The 16,797-nt window shown below is 54.7% G+C and overlaps 1 protein-coding gene across 3 annotated transcripts in view; it reads left to right on the forward strand.

Annotated features, from left to right (window-relative positions):
* Positions 1 to 15,340, forward strand: part of SYNPO (synaptopodin) — a 30,957-nt gene extending 15,617 nt beyond the window's left edge. The window contains exons 2-3 of one of the 3 annotated variants that reach the window (XM_055141722.1): positions 1,845 to 4,204; positions 14,639 to 15,340. In XM_055141722.1, the coding sequence (XP_054997697.1) occupies positions 2,162 to 4,204; positions 14,639 to 15,325 (2,730 nt within the window). In that variant the 5' untranslated portion in view covers positions 1,845 to 2,161 and the 3' untranslated portion in view covers positions 15,326 to 15,340. Of the gene's footprint in view, positions 1 to 1,844; positions 6,087 to 14,638 lie in introns of those variants that run through there. The other 2 variants (XR_008630665.1, XM_055141721.1) reach the window with 2 other exon arrangements.
* The last annotated feature ends 1,457 nt before the right edge of the window (positions 15,341 to 16,797 follow it).

Genomic DNA, 16,797 nt, shown 5'->3' on the forward strand with positions numbered 1-16,797 from the left:
AGAGCTGAAGCCGCCAGAGCAGCAGCTTGAAGGCAGAGAGACGGAGCGATGACACAGCCTCGAGGCCGCACGGTTGTTGGTCTGGTTTGCTTTGGGGGCCGTACCCGCCATTGTGAAGGGCTTACTCAAAGGCTCTGTGCTCAGGGAATCACTCCTGGTGGGGCTCGGGTAGGGGGGGGTGGTCTCTGCTGCTCTAGATTGGAGCCCAGGCGGCCTGCCGGTCAGGGTACACGATACTATCTGTCCAGCCCTGCCTGTGAAGTTTGAATCCCGGCTCTGTCACTTGCCAGTGGCATGACCCGGGTGAGGTTCTCTGAGCTCACGTTTTATCTGCAAGCCGAGAAGGCTCGCCCGTTCTTATCTTTCTGGAGGTGTGAGGAGGATGGAACGAGATGCTGAGTTGGAAGCCTGTGGCTCGCCTTGGGGGGGGAGGAAAGCGGAGGATGGCGGTGAGTTCTTCTCAGGGCTTCTTGGACCCTCCCCACCCGGGGGTCCTGGTCCCCCAGCCCCAGATGGCGTTCCTTGGGTACGCCATCTGACCCAGTGTGATGGTCAGAGCTCCTGACCCAGTGCTCAACGGGTTCTTTCCAGGGTCAGCGCCCTCACGGGGCTCTCTGCAGAGGCTTAAAGAAGGGATGTGACGACTTTCGCAGGTGTGAGCGTTAGCCAGGCAGTTTGGGGGTTCAGTGAGGTGCCGGTCCTTGTGACCCCTGTCTCTCTGACACCTGGGACCGTGTGAGAATGAGCTGACTGGTGGCAGTTCCCTATTCTGGGGAACTGCAGATGGCGTAGCCTTCCCTGGTTACCCACAGCAAGAATCCTGGGGTGCCTAGAGTTAGCCCAGCCCACTTCTCTCAGCCTTGTTTGTGCAGGGTGGCGAAGCCCTCTGGATAGCTGGCTGGGGCTGGGCCAATCCTCCTGCCAAATTCCTTTTCCATGGAGTCACTGCGGGCTGCGGTGGGGGCAACGGGAGCCGCGGGGTCCTGGCCACCGCTTCTAGTGACCCTTTCCCTCCTTCTCTGCCAGCTTCGTTCAGGGCCCTTCACGCTCCACACTGGAGCATGTCCTAAACCCGATGCCCGGAGAGCCAGCCTGGGGCAGAGCTGAGTTAGAGGAGAGAGGGGACAACGCACCATTGATGTTTGTTTGTGGGTTTGGTTTGGGCTAGGGGGGCCACATCTGGCAGTAAGCCCAGGGCTTGCTCCTGGCCCTGTGCTCAGGGATCACTCCTGCTGGACTCAGGTGACCACATGTGTCTCGACAAAGTGGGAAGCTAATTAGCTCTTGCGGAATCTGCCCTGACCCACCTTGCCCTCCTTGGCACCGGCCAGGGTGAGCGGCTACACCCAGCCCCGGGGTCAGCCTGTCCTGGCATCCTGCCGGTGGGTTCAGAATTCAGTTCCGATGGGAGGACCTGATGGAGGAGGAATGTTGGCCCCACCCCTGTTTCCCAGATGGGGAAACTGAGGTTCAGAGAGTGGGACAGAGTTGGTGTGGCCCGCCCCCAGTGGCCACAGACACGGCCACGGGCTCCCTGGCCAACAGTCTTTTCCCCTGTCCCGGAGAGGAAGTCTCCCTTCGCTCCCCACCCGCACCCACACCTGCAAGTGCACGTGTGTTGTGTGCGCCCCACTGGTCAGGTTGATTCCCTGGGGGAAACTGAGTCAGAGGGAATGTCAGCCATGGCCTTGTTGGTATAGGGCAGCGAGGACAGTTTGGGGGTGGGGGGCACTCACCCAGGGGAGAATACGTGTCTGTCGGTCTGTCTGTGCGCCCCTGGGGCTCTGTCCACCCTCCCCCACACCCCGCTCCCTGTGCTAACAGGACCTCTGTCATCCCTGCAGCCTTGGTCCGGAGCACCAGCCTCACTGAGAGGAACCTGAAAGAAGCCAAGGTCCGGAGCCAGCAGATCGCGGCGCAGCTGACCACCCCGCCCAGCGGCGGCTCCCGCGGCGTCCAGCTCTTCAACAGGCGCCGGCAGAGGGTCAACGAGTTCACCTCGGAGAGCCACGGCCAGAGTGGACAGAAGGCCAGCCAGGGCCCCCTCAGGGTCTCCACTGCCAGCGCCGCAGGCCATGTCCCGGGGCTCAGCCTGAGTCCCGGGCCACTCCCCCCTGCCCCGCCCCCCAGCGACTCTGACGGAGGGACCCCCAGCCACAGCATGGAGGGCTGCTCAGAGGAGACGGGCCTGCTGCGGCAGCTGGACAAGGTGGCCAGCGAGGAGGAGGAGGTTCCTCTGGTGGTTTATCTAAAGGAGAACGCCGCCCTGCTGACGGCCAACGGGCTGCACCTCTCCCAGAACCGAGAAGCCCAGCAGGCTCCGTCAACCCCACCGCTGACCGAGGTCCCCAGCCCGGTGGCGGACGTCAACCAAAACCTCTCCTCGCCTGGCACGGCTCTCGTCACCCCAGCCGCTAACAGCAACCACGTCCTGCCGGCCGCAGACGTCAACCAGAACCCGCCGGCCCCGCTGGCCCCGCAGAGCCCCGCCCTCCCCAGCGTCCAGCAGAATTCTCTGGAGGCCCCGCCCAAGGGCACTGTGCCCGATGCCCAGCCTGGCAACCTGGGTGCCAGAGGGCAGCCCCAGGAGGCGGCCATGGAGGTGAGGCCCAGCGTCCTCCTCATGGAGAACGTCTTCACTCCGCCCACCACCACCAGCACCTTCTGCAGGGAGGCGCCCCCCATCTCCAGCTTCGGGCCCCCCGCCACAGACTTCATGTCCAGCTCTCTCCTCATCGACATACAGCCTAGGGCCTCCCGGGCGGAGCAGGAGATGCCCGGGCAGGCCGCGGCCACCACCCCCACCAAGATGTACAGTGAGGTCCACCTCATGCTGGCCAAGCCCCCATCAGTGGTCAACAGGACGGCCAGGCCCTTTGGGGTCCAGGCCCCAGGGACCCCCGGCCAGGTGGAGCGGAGCCCCATGCTGGAGAGACGGTACTTCGGAGAGAAGGCTGAGACTCCCCAGCCGTACACCATGGCCGACAGGAGCCCCCGGCCACAGCGACACGTGATGGCCCCCAGCCCCATGCTGGGGAGGAGGCCGGTGGGGCAGCGAAGCCCGGCCCTGGAGAGACGCCCCTTGGGAAACTTCACCCCGCCCCCCACCTACGCGGAGACCTTGTCCACAGCGCCCCTGGCTTCCCAAGTGAGGTCTCCGCCCTCCTACGCGGCCCTGTACCCCAGCTCCGACCCCAAGCTTTCTCATCCGAAAGGCCAGGCCGTCCCTGCCAGTAAGACGGGCATCCTGGAGGAGTCGATGGCCCGCCGGGGCAGCCGGAAGTCCATGTTCACCTTTGTGGAGAAGCCCAAGGTGACCCCGAACCCCGATCTGCTGGACCTGGTCCAGACGGCCGATGAGAAGCGGCGGCAGAGGGACCAGGGGGACGTGGCCGCGGAGGAGGAGCCCTTCGCCCTGGGGGCCGAAGCCTCCAACTTCCAGGCCGAGCCGTCCGCCCGGGACAGGGCCAGCCCTGCGGCCGCAGAGGACACAGTCCCGGAGTGGGCCTCGTGCCTCAAGTCTCCGCGCATCCAGGCCAAGCCCAAGCCCAAACCTAACCAGAACCTCTCGGAGGCGTCCGGGAAGGGGGCCGAGCTCTACGCCCGCCGCCAGTCCCGGATGGAGAAGTATGTCATTGAGTCCTCCGGCCACCCGGAGCTGGCCCGCTGCCCGTCGCCCACCATGTCCCTGCCTTCCTCCTGGAAATACTCCACCAGTGGCCCCGGGGGCTTCCGAGTGGCCTCCCTCAGCCCGGCCCGGACGCCGCCCGCCTCCCTCTACCACGGCTACCTGCCCGAGAACGGGGTCCTGCGCCCCGAGCCCACCAGGCAGTCCCCCCACCAGCTGCGGTCCTCGCTCTTTGTGCTCTCCCCGCTCAAGGAGCCGGTCAGGGCCCCCTCGAGATCTGCCTCGCCCAGGGCCACCTCTTCCAGAGCCGCCTCCCCGGCCAAGCCGAGCTCCCTGGACCTGGTGCCCAGCCTGCCCAAGGCGGCCTACCCGACATCGCCAGCCCTGCCTCGGGCCTCCCGCTCCTCTCCTGGGCTCTACGCCCCATCGGGCCAGGACGGCCTGCAGCCCACCTCTGGGAGCCCCACCTACAGCACCGACGTCTCCCCTGTGTCGCCTTCCCGGGCGTGGTCTCCCCGAGCCAAGCAGGCTCCCCGGCCCTCCTTCTCCACCCGCAACGCTGGGATCGAGGCTCAGGTGTGGAAGCCATCCTTCTGCTTCAAGTAACGAACGGCGTGGAGGCCCACTGCCGCTAGAGACGGCAGCAGGGGGCACAGGGCTGAGAGGCAGGAGTTTGGGGGTGCAGGGTCTGGGGCCACCAGCAGCAGCCGGCCAGGGAGTCCACGTGCCCTCCCTGAGCTGCGGCCACCCCTCCCGTCTACAGGGAGTCTTGGACTCTGCAACGGAAGGTGGGGGGCCGGGGGGAGCACTGGCTGAAGAGTCCCTTGGCAGGGCCTGATGGGATGGAGAAGCTGCCTCTGGCTTTCACGAGCTGCAGAGATGGCAGCGTCTCGCTGGGGAAGCCATGGAGGGGCCCTCCCCGGGGTCGCTAAGGCCGAGAGAGCCTGCCAGTGACCCAGCCCCTGCTGCCCCAGCGGGCTTCCCAGCCCCGCCTGGCGTCTTTCTGCCTGTCGCTGAATTCTCGCCTCCAACCGTCTGTTCTTTCTGCCTCTGCCTCTGCCTCTGGACACCGTTTTCTCTCCCTGCTTCACACGGCTTTGCCCTGGCCTCCACGTGTTCTCCTCTGCTTGGTTCTGCAAGAGAATCGAGTCACGGCTGCTGTCTGACGGGGCACTTCCTGCCCCCGCCCTTCCCCCGCCCCCCCACCTCCGTGTTCAGGCTCTGTTGGGCTCCGTATGCCCACCTGGCTGGCCTTCACCATTCTGGAGTGGGGGAGGTCCCAGGAGGCAGGTTCCCCCAGAGAAAGTGAGCGCGGTAGAAGAATGTGTTGGGTGTCCGGGAACAGCAGGCGAGGCCCCTTGCCGGGTACCGATTGGCCTTTTGGCTGCAGATCGGGCCAGACTGCCGTGCTAAGGCCGTCGTCTTTGAGCTGGCAAAGGGGGCTCAGGCCCCTCCTCATTCCCCGGCCCTCTGGCCGTGGCCGTGTTCCTTTCCCTTTGGGAAGGCCGTGGGTCTTCTCATTTCCATGAGGGGCCTTTCCAGATGTTTCTGTCGGAGACCTGGAATTTGAGAGGCCGGGCTGGTGCACGACCTTGTAAATGACAAGACCGTCCCCCTGGTGGAGAGCAGGAAGGAATTCAGTGGTGCCCTAGGACAGATGGAGGTTCAGTAACAGGTTTGTTTCCGGGATGGGTGAGAGGTGGCGGGAGGCCAAGGGATGTGAAACCTAGGGTCAGGGTTGCCTGGAGACAGGGAGTGTGGTGAGCACTGAGGCAGGAGTCAGCAGCTCGGGGAGAGAGGACAGAGGAGGAGAACCTTCAGGCCTTCAGGAAAAGTCTGGGGCTCCGAGATCCGACTTGGAACACACTGAGGCCACGTGTATCTCTGGACCTCACTTCCCTGGGGCAGACAGTGCGGCAGATCGCCCCAGATGGCCCTCCTGGTCACTTCTGACACCTTTCGTATGATACAACGCCCTCTGCCACTAATGGGTGGGGAACTGACAGAATTACAGACGCGCGAGGCAGGATTCAGATGGAAGCTTTCCAAGACTGGGGGCCGAGCACCACCCACTTCCTCTTTCCTAGCCCTATTTCTGGGCTCCCCAGTGGGGCGAAGGGTGGTGGAGGCGGTGCCCATGCTGGGCTGAGCCTGCAGTTTTCGTGAGCTCGGGGGTTCGTCTCCATGGAAACAGGGGTGCTTTCCCAGTGAGCTCATTCTGCCCAGAACTCCGAGGGCATGTGTGGGGGAGTCTTGAGTAAGTGCAGCTCCTTCATGCCAGCCCCTCCCAGGACAGTGCAGCCTCAGCCAGCAGCCGCTTCTCCCCCACCCCCACCCCCACCCCCGCCCCCCCAGGGCCAGCCAGGGAGGAGCCCTGCCCCCCTCTCCTGCAGCTCCTGAGCCTGGATGCCCCCAATTCTGTTTTCTCCTGTTCTCAATACACTCTGCCTCAAACCTGTCTTTGCTTCTTTCTTTCCTCCGCGCTCGCTGACTGCTACCTGGGCCCCTTTCCCCTTCCCTGATTTTGGTCTGGGAAGTGGGTGGACCTGCAGGGGGTACCCAGTGTGAACACGGGGTGTGTGCCCCGGCCTCCGAGTCCACTGTGTGGGAGCTTTCCTCCACAAGGCTGACCGGAAGGTAAGGGTTGGACTCTCTGCCCCGGGGCAGCATTGAGAGACCCAGAGTTCCCAGGCTGGTCAGGCGCTTCTATTTCTCCTCCCTGTAGAGTTTGGCCAGCAAGACTGCAGAGGCATGGGGGAGCCCTACAACCCCGTAATGTCTAATTTTTGAGTTCTTTAACAGTAGTGTTTAAATGCCTCAAGCTAGGACATAGAAATTCTGGTTCCCTATCACTCCCACCTCCCTCCCAGAGATCTAAATCTGGTCTTTTCCCACATTCATCACTAGCTCCTGAAAGCCCTGCGTGGAGAGGAACAAATAGCCAGATCCAGATTCTCGCTGTATTCCCGACTCTGTAGGTGTGAACACAGATGATCCCGTCCCCCACTCGGGTCCTCAGTTTCCCCTTCCATGCAATGAAAGGATTGCAGTAGGGGCTCTGGGGGGTACCTGGTCCTGGAAGTCCTGCCTGAGACCGACCTACGCGCTCAGCCCACATCCTTCTCTGCTCCGGGGCTGGGGCTGGGTTCAGTGGGCACAGATTTCTGAATTTTCACTCCTGTGCACTTCCCAGGAGTTCTGGTGCTTTGGAAACATTGAGGTCCTTGCCAGCAAGAAAATGGTTCTGGCATCCTAGTCTTTTTTTTTTTCTTTTTGGGTCACACCTGGTGATGCATAGGCGTTCCTCCTGGTTCTGCATTCAGGAATTACTCCTGGCAGTGCTTGGGGGACCATATGGAATGCCGGGGATCAAACCCAGGTTGGCCTCGTGCAAGGCAAACGCCCTCCCCACTATACTGTCACTCCAGCCCTGCTTTCTACAGTCTTGACCCTCCTGATATACTAAACACAGAGACAGGAATGAGTTGGGGCAGTTCCCATGAGGGCTGGCTCTGCCCCCGTCCAAGGGACTCCAAGAAGCTAATCCACCCTGTCCCCAGCTTTTCAATCCGGACTTGAGAAGTAAATCCCGCTTCTCCTTCCACCTTGCTGGCCCTAGTTTTTACTTGTGGCCCCTCAAGGTAGGCCAAAGTCCCTATTGAGACTTTTGGGCAGTGACCATAGTGCACCCCACCCCTGCACCCTGGTGCCGCCAGCCTACTTTTCGCCTGAAGAGTCCTGGTTCTTAGATATTCATGTTCAGCCACTTGGGTTATGAACCCTTCGCCCCACACCCACAGCCTGGCTGCCTGAGGCGTCAGATTCACAGCTCTCCTGGCAGTGAAAGGAGTCTATTCCATAATGAGCCTCAACTCTCCTACTTGGTGACTAGGGCTTTGCATGTCCCCGGGAAGTCTGAGGATGGCTCCCGCATTACCATCCCGCCAAAAAGCCCCTTTTCAAGCTGCTGTACAATGTTCCTCTTTAGGATAAAGGCCTCGTGTCTGAGTCTGGGCTCCCCTATAGCTGTCACCTTGGAAGAAACATGTACACTTCATATCTGTTGCTTCCTTTTCTTTTCTTTTTCTTTCTTTTCATTTATTTTCTTCCCTTAAGTACATGTAAATTTTATGACAAGGTAATCGATGCAGATACCTCCAATCACAAATGAATATACTCATCCCATCACATTACAATGTAACTTAAAACAGTTTTTTTTTAATTCAATCACCATGAGAAACAAAGTTACAAAGTTGATCATGGCTGAATTTCAGTCATACAATGTTCTGACACCCAACCCCTGACTAGAGAACATTTCCCACCAGCAACACGCTGTTTCTCTCCAGCCACCGCCCCACCCCCCTGCACCTCTATGGCAGACACTTTTCTTCTCTCTCTTCCTGTTTTTCCCCTTTGATTCTTGGGCCACACCTGGAGATGCTTGGGGGTTACTCCTGGATCTGCATGCACTCAGGAATAACTCCTGGCAGTGCTCAGGGATGTGGGATGCCAGGGATTGAACCCAGGTCGGCCACGTGCAAGGCAAGAGCCCCTCTCGGATACTATTGCTCCAGCTTTCTTTTCCTTTTATTGCTTCCTTTTCTTTCTTTCTTTTTTTCTTTCTTTTTTTTTTTTTTTTTGCTTTTTGGGTCACACCTGGCGATGCACAGGGGTTACTCCTGGCTCTGCACTCAGGAATTACTCCTGGCTGTGCTCAGGGGACCATATGGGATGCCGGGGATCGAACCCGGGTTGGCTGCGTGCAAGGCAAACGCCCTACCCGCTGTGCTATCGCTCCGGCCCTATTGCTTCCTTTTCACTGGGAGAAATTAGATTGTGATTTAGTAAAATTAGATTCTGATTAGATAGGAGAATGGAAGTTGAACGGTTCTGGACTTTAACTTGGTAGGAGACACTGAATGTACTCACTTAGGACTCAGAGTTGACTACTGGTGAATTTGGTTTGGAGGCCGAATGAACTGCTTATTACTGGTATTAAAATCTGATCAGATGAACAGTCTTAGCAAATACATGCCAGACCAGACATGGCTTACCAAATCCAAATTGGGTAAGCACATTAAAACCAGTTCAAACACACACACACACACAGAGAGAGAGAGAGAGAGAGAGAGAGAGAGAGAGAGAGAGAGAGAGACTTCCTAGTTAGGTAGAATACATTGAATGGTTCTTTATACCTTTGAGCTGCATTAAAATGGACTTGGTATTGCCAACGCCCTTACCAGTCTGTGTGAGGATTTATGAAAACCAAAAGGTGAGATTGAACCTTGTAGCATACATATGAAAAATGTAAGGCAGTATACAGAGTATACAGCAGACCCATACTAAATTTTTTTTCTTTTTGGGTCACACCCAGCGATGCACAGGGGACCATATGAGATGCTGGGAATCAAACCCGGGTCAACCATGTGCAAGGCAAATGCCCTACCCACTGTGCTATTGCTCCAGCCCCTAAACCCATGCTAATTTTGAAAAAAAAAATGTAGTTACCATGCTTTACAGTACTGTCAATGATAGGGTTCAATGCATATAGTGTTCCAACACATGCCCCTCATCCTCACAGTGTCCTTTTCCCTCCATCATTGTCTTAGGGTTCACACTCTTCACACATGCCCCCACCCCATCTCCTCATCATGGTAATCTCCGTTCTGCACACCAGTTCTCAGACTTGTTGCATTCGGCTCTTTGTCACTTCCTTTCTGTGCTTCATATGAAAGACATGACCCTGTATCTTTCCTCTCCTCCTGGCTGACATTAGTCAGCCTGATATCCTTCAGTTCCATTCACATGGTGATAACTTGCATGCTGCCACCTATTCTTATAGCTGAGGAGTATTGCATTATGGACATATGCCAGTTTCTTAATTCAGTCATCTGTTCTTGGACATTTGTATTGTTCCCAGATTTGGGGTTGGCTGGCTTTTTTTGTTTGTTTGTTTGGGCCACATTCTGCTGTGCTCGGGCTTCCTCCTGGCCCTGAGCTGAGGGGTCATTCCTGGCAGGGTTTGAGGGGTCCAAATGCAGTACCAGGGACCCAACCCAGGTCAACTGCATGCAAGGCAAGGATCTTCTCCACTGTACTATCTCTCTGACCTTGATTTTGGCTATTGTGAATAGTGTGGCAACGAATATAGGAACACAAATGTCTTTTCTGAATAGAGGTTGTGGGCTCGAGGGGTAGATGCCAAGAAGAGGAATTGCTGGATCATATGGAAGCCCAATTCCTAGTTTTCTGGAAAAGAGCCCATATTATTTTCCAAAAGGGTTGGACCAGGAAACATTCCTACCAATGATAAATGAGAGTCCCTTTATTCCACACCCCTGCCAACACTGGCAGCTTCTGTTCTTTTTGATGTGTGCCAGTTTCACTGGTGTGAGAGGTGATATCTCATTGTTGTTTTGATTTGCACTTCCCTGATCAGTGATACAGAGAAATTTTTCATATACCTATTGTCTAGCTGTATGTTTTCTTTGAAAAAGTTTCTACTCACTCCTTTCCTACATTTTTGATGGTTTTTTTCTGTTAAGTTTTACAAATACTTAGTATAGCTTGAATATTACCCATTTGTCAGATGAGTGGTGGGCAAAGATATTTATTCCACCCAGGCTGTGGGTTGTCTTTTTATTCTGGTCACAGATTCTTTTGTGGTGCAGAGCTTCTTGTTTATTTTTGCTTCTGTTTGCTTGGCCAAATGCAATGAATCATTGAGGGTGCCTCTGGATTCAATGCCATGAAAGGTTCTTCCTATGTTTTCTCTATATTATTTATGGATCCTAGTTTTTTTTGGGGGGGGTTTTGGGTCACACCCAGCGATGCACAGGAGTTACTCCTGGCTCATGCACTCAAGAATTACTCCTGGCGGGGCTCGGGGGACCATATGGGATGCTGGGAATCAAACCCGGGTCAGCCGCGTGCAAGGCAAATGCCCTACCCGCTGTGCTATTGCTCCAGCCCCTGGATCCTAGTTCTTTACAAAGTCTTTAATCCATTCTGAACAGACTTTGGTGCATGGTGTGACAGAGGGTCTGAGTTCATTTTTTAATATATAACTGATCAGTTTTGCCCATCACCATTTGTTGAAGAGACTTTCCTTGATCTGCTTCATACTCTTTGATCTTTTGCCAAAGGTTAACAGTTTATAATATTAGAGGATCTGTCTCTGGGCTCTCAAATCTATTCCATTGGTCTGAGAGTCTTTATACCAGTACCACACTGAATGTAATATTTGATTATGTGATTGTAATACCTGATACTTGATTACTAGAGATTTATAGTAGAGTTGAAAGTTGAGAAAAGAAAAGCCCCCCTCTTTTCTCCTAGCATTGCTTTGACTATTGGGGGGGGCGGGGTGTCATTATTCCACTTAAATTCTAATTGTTCTATTTCTTTTTTAAGTGTCATGGGTATTTTTTTAGGGATTGCATTGAGTCTGTATAGTGCTTTCAGTAGGATTCTCTTTATAACCACATTAATAGCATTAATAGCATCAACTACATTAATAACCTGGGTTGCCTTGCACGCGGCCAACTCAGGTTTGATTCCTCCATCCCTCTGGGAGAGCCTGGCAAGCTACCTGTGGTGTATTAGATATACCAAAAACAGTAACAAGTCTCACAATGGAGACGTGACTAGTGCCTGCTCGAGCAAATTGATGAACAACAGGACAACAGTGCTACAGTGCTACAATCCACCAACAGGAGATGATGCATTTCATACTTATGTCTTATTTCTTTTACTAGTGATTTATAGTTTTTTAAAATTTAAGTCTTTCACTTACTTGGTGGATTCCTGGGTGTTTTATTTTTTTTTCAGGCACCATTGTATGTGTGTTTTTAAAATACAATTTCTCTCTTCTATTTCCTTGTTTGCATACAGGAATGCCATAAATTCTGCATGTTGATTTTGTAGCAGCCATGTTACTGTGCAAGTTTATTGTTTCTAGTTTTTTTTGTATGGAGGTCTTTAGGGTTTTCTAAGTATAGTATCTTCTCATCTGAATATAGTGATAGTTTCTTTTCCAATCTGGGTATCTTGAATATCTCTTTCTTGCCTAATTGCTATGGCAAGGACTACCAATATTAAAAGGATAGTGTATTAATATATTAATGTGAATAGGAGTCCCATTCAGCTATCTCCATAGCCCCAGAGTCATGATTTTTATAAACTCCTTTTAAAAAAGGGATTTTATTTTACTTTTATTAAAATGCCATTATTTACAGTTATTCACAGTTGGGTTTTAGACATACTGGCTCAGATCCTGCTCACCAGTGCCTTCTTCCCTCGACACAGTTCCCAGAGTTCCCTCCTCTTGTACATTAAAAAAAAATTTTTTTTATTGAATCACCATGTGAAAAGTTACAAAGCTTTCAGGCTTAAGTCTCAGTCATACAATGATCAAACACCCATCCCGTCACCAGTGCACATGTTCCACCACCAAGAACCCCAGTATACCTCCCATCCCACCCCACCCCCTGACTGTGTGGCTGATGATTTCACTCTGCTTTCTCTTTACTTTGATTACATTCAATATTTCAACAGAAAACTCACTATTATTATTTGGAATTTTCCCCCAACAATCAGATCTGCCGAAAAGGCATCATTTGGTAATTTGTTTTCCATTGCTGAGAATGAAGAGTATATGAGGTTTTGGATTTCTGATATTTTAGTAATTCAGTCCAGAGAAATTTCTGCCAGAAGTCGCATCATTGCAAGCTTGTATCTTTCTTTAGTGGGCCTTATAAGATGGCGGTCGCCACACGGCCGGGAAAGGAAAGGCCGAGAGAGAAAAACCTTTTTCCTCTCGGGGCAGCATGGGGCTGTAGCTTAGTTCACAGTCTAGAGGCATTTCTGCAAGAAGCCGCTGGGTGCTGAAGTTAGTTAGTTGGCCTCCGGGATCATGGCCGTTCAGGAATGGAAGAGCCGTTTATTTGTGTGCTCCTCTTGTACATTTTAAATTTGGTTGTTGAAGTTTGGATCTCTTGTTTTCGGTGTTCTTGACTCATGGTTTGGATATTTAGTTCTACCACTCCCATTCACCACCAATGTACTCAGATTCCCTTGGCCCAGCTCCCTATTTCTTCTCGTCCAACTCTTCTTCTCTTCCCCTTTATTTCTCTTCTGCTCCTCTTTGTACTCAGGGGACAAGGGTGATCTAGCCTCCCCTCCATCCCCGCTTTCAAATATTTCATTCCCTCATCCAGTTATTCTGTATACCACATATAAGTGAGGTCATCCTGTGGTTGTCATTATTCTTCTGGCTTACTTCATTTAACATGATGTCTTCCAGTTCCATCTATGTTATAGTGAATTGCATGATTTTGTTGCTCCTTACATCTGTGTAGTATTCCATTGTGTATATGTGCTGCATCTTCACAATCCTCTTGTCTATCACTGGACACCTAGGTTGATTCCTTATCTTGGCCATTGTACTAAGTGTCCAGGGCCATGCTTTTTAACTTCAAATATTTCACTAACTTGACCTCACCCAAGCCACCTTTTCTATCCCATGCTTGCAAAGAAACAGTTAGGGTAGTACTCTACCACGGGAGGAAGGATCTGACTTCTTTCTTTGTTTCCATCTGTCAATCTAACAAGGAAACAATAGGAGATGATTCTAGCATCATGGCAAGGGGATCGGGGCTGAAAGGGCCTTTCCTTGAACTTAACTTCAATAATAATGGTTGATACTTTTGATACTTTATGGTACCAGCCATTATTATTGATATTTATTGATTATTGATACTTACAGTTGACAGTTTAATTTTGAATGGATTACATCTAGGTGATTAAAGATCTAAACATTTATAAGTCATGTAGTACATTAAAAGCATGGGGGGGGTGCTGGAGCAATAGCACAGCGAGTAGGGTGTTTGCCTTGCACATGGCCGACCGGGTTCGATTCCCAGCATCCCATATGGTTCCCTGAGCACTGCCAGGGGTAATTCCTGAGTGCAAAGCCAGGAGTAACTCCTGAGCATCTCCGAGTGTGACCCAAAAAGAAAAGAAAATCATGGGGGAAGAGCACTAGTACACCAGGTAGGATGTTTGCTTTGCGAGTTGCCAAACACGGTTCTATCCAGGCACCACATATGGTCCTTCCAGCCCAGCAGGAGAAAATCCTGAGCACAGCTGGGTATGGCCTAAAACAAAACAAAACAAGTTTTGAGCCATCACCACTGACTGTGGACCTTATCCCATTTATTTCCTAACTGGCTGCCACATGTTTAGTTCCATACATATCTTTCCAGTATTTTTGTTTGTTTTTGTGTGTTTGGGGGCCACGCCTGGCTGTGCTCAGGGTTTATTTCTGGTTCTATGCTTGGGGATCATTCCTAGATGATTGTGGATAGAACCCTGGTGGGCCACGTTCAAGGTAAGAGCGCTGCCCATTGTACTATCTCCATCTCCTCCAGAATTTCAATCTGGTAAATAGTGTCTGTTGACTACATCTGTTGGTTCACAGTTTAAGAAATCTACCACATGTGAATTTTTTAAAAAATAAACGATCCGGGGCTGGAGCAATAGCACAGCGGGTAGGGCGTTTGCCTTGCACGCGGCTGACCCGGGTTCTAATCCCAGCATCCCATATGGTCCCCTGAGCACCGCCAGGGGTAATTCCTGAGTGAAGAGCCAGGAGTAACCCCTGTGCATGGCCGGGTGTGACCCAAAAAAGCAAAAAAAAACCAAAAACCAAAAAACCCCAAAACCATAAACGATCATTTAGTCCTCCCGCTATTGTAGCCCGCTTCACTGAGGAGGATGCTGGAGCTCAGAGGCTCCACACTGCTTCCTGTGCTGGGGCGACTGGCTCGGACTCTCAGCAAGCACAGGTGGCAGTCCCCACCCGTGGGAGCGCCCAATCCGCGTTTTACCGTTGCAGCCAGGTGTCCCTCCGTGTACAAAGAACACACCCAACTCTGCTCTTCCCGGCACCCCGCTCTGGAGGACCCCAGCACTAACGCACAGCCCTCCCCCCTTCTGCTCTCTCCCCAGGACCGCCGGGAAAGCCTGCCCACCTCCCCGCCCTGGACACCGGGGCCGTCCCGGCCTCCCAGCAGCCTGGACGGCTGGATGAGCCCGGGGCCCTGGGAGCAGGGCCGCGGGAGCAGCATGGGCAGCCCCCCGCCGCTGCCGCCGCCGCCTCCCCTGTCTCCCTCGTGGAGCGAGCGCTCGGTGTCCCCGCTGCGACCCGAGCCCGAGGCGCGGCCACCCAGCCGCCAGCTGCAGGCGCTGCTGGCGCGGAACATCATCAACGCCGCCCGGCGCAAGAGCGCCTCCCCGCGGCCGGCGGCGGCCGAGCGCCTGCGGCCCTTCTCCCCGCCCGGGCCGCCGCCGCCGCCACTGCCGCCGCCGCCGCCGCCGCCGCCGCCGCGCATGCGCTCGCCGCTGCCCGCCCGGCCGGCCCCGGCCCGCGCGGTCGCCACCGCCTTCGCCCCGATCGCGCGCAGCCCCGGGCCCGCCGCGCCCTTCCCCTGCGCCAGTCCCCGGAGCCCGCCGCCCGCGCCGCCCAGGCCCTTCCCCTACCGCCGCTCGCCCACGGACTCCGACGTGTCCCTCGACTCCGAGGACTCCGGGGCGAAGTCGCCAGGCCTGCTCGGCTTCAACATCTGTCCCCGGGGCTGGAACGGCAGCCTCAAGCTCAAGCGCGGCGGGCTGCCCGCCCAGGCGTCCTGCACCTAAAGGGGCGCCGCTGCACAGCCCCAGGGGGCTCGGGGGCCGCGATGGGTGGGCTCCGGCCTGGGGTCCCAGCTCTTCTGTATCATCAGAGCCCCCGGCGTGTTAGACATTCCTTGTTCCCACGTTTCTTGGGGCTTTTTACCAAAGCAGTCCTCAGAGGTCAGAAGGCTACCTTCTCCCCCGCCCCCACTCCCCAACACACACACACACACGCACACACACACACGCACACGCACACAGACACACACGCACATGCACACGCACACACACTACATTCCATAGCCCCCGGTGTGTTAGACATTCCTTGTTCCCACCGTTTCCTGGGGCTTTTTACCAAAGCAGTCCTCAGAGGTCAGAAGGCTACCTTCTCCCCCGCCCCCACGCCCCAACACACACACACACACACACACACACACACACACACACACACACACACACACACACTCCATTCCAGGGTTTCCTCCACCCTTCTGCCCTCCTAGCTTTGCCCTCTGGAATGTGGCAAAACGAGGGGTCAGTTCAGATCTAAGTTCTCTGTCCGGGCCCTGGCTTGACCATCCACCTTCCTGGCACCAGGTCCTGGGCAGGAGCAGCTGTTTTCCAGCCCTTCCCAGACCAGCTCTATTTTTACCAGTGACCTTTGAAGAGGCCTCCCAGGCCAGGCCAGGGTGTCCCGCTGGCCCCTCTGAAGACAACAGTGGAAGATTCCGCCTCCTAGACCATGTCTTGCTGTTCTTCACCCTCCCCAGACGGTCCAGCACATTCCATCTGCAGCCAGCGGAAGAGAGCTGCTAGGTGCTGCTTCCCCCACCTCCTGGGGGGCCTCCAGGAAGTCCCTCAGTCCCTCCTGGGTCCTGTCATGGCAGCTTCTGGGCCCAGCCCTGAGCTGGGAAGGAAGGTTCTGTGGAGCTGTCCCGTGACTTTCCCAGATGGTCTAACGTGTGAAGTTGCGTGTCTAGTAAGAGGGAGGTGAGGAGTTACTCTGCGGGTCATCTGAAGTGTCAGAGGGGCAGGGAAGGAGGAGATCACAGTCGAGTTCTGACGGGGGAGAATGCAGGCGAGAGGAGCATGGGAGGGCAGAAGAGAGGTGAGACCACGTCTGCCCGCGTTTCTTTACTTCAGAAAGTGCCTCATTCTTCCGTGCCAGTTCCCAGCCAATGCCCACGTCACGCCCAGCTGAGTGAATACTTCCGACCCCCATGGTGTCCTATCGGAGGCCGAGATTGCGCCTGATACTCAGTAAACTTAGGGAGACTGCGTGCCTTTTAGAAGTTCAGAATATCGGTTTCAGAGGACTCCAAGGGTGGGGTGTGGGGAAGGGGGTTGAAATAGGCTGAGGGTCAAAGGGATATAGAAGAAAGGATAATAGGATGTTGCTGAAAAGGTGAGGGATACCACGTCATTTGGATTTCAGACTTACCCACCCATCAGGGTGATGCTAGATCTGGAACTATAAACTGTGGTGCAGGTGGGAA

This window comes from Sorex araneus, chromosome 6 (genome assembly GCF_027595985.1).
Source record: "Sorex araneus isolate mSorAra2 chromosome 6, mSorAra2.pri, whole genome shotgun sequence".
NCBI lineage: Eukaryota > Metazoa > Chordata > Mammalia > Eulipotyphla > Soricidae > Sorex > Sorex araneus.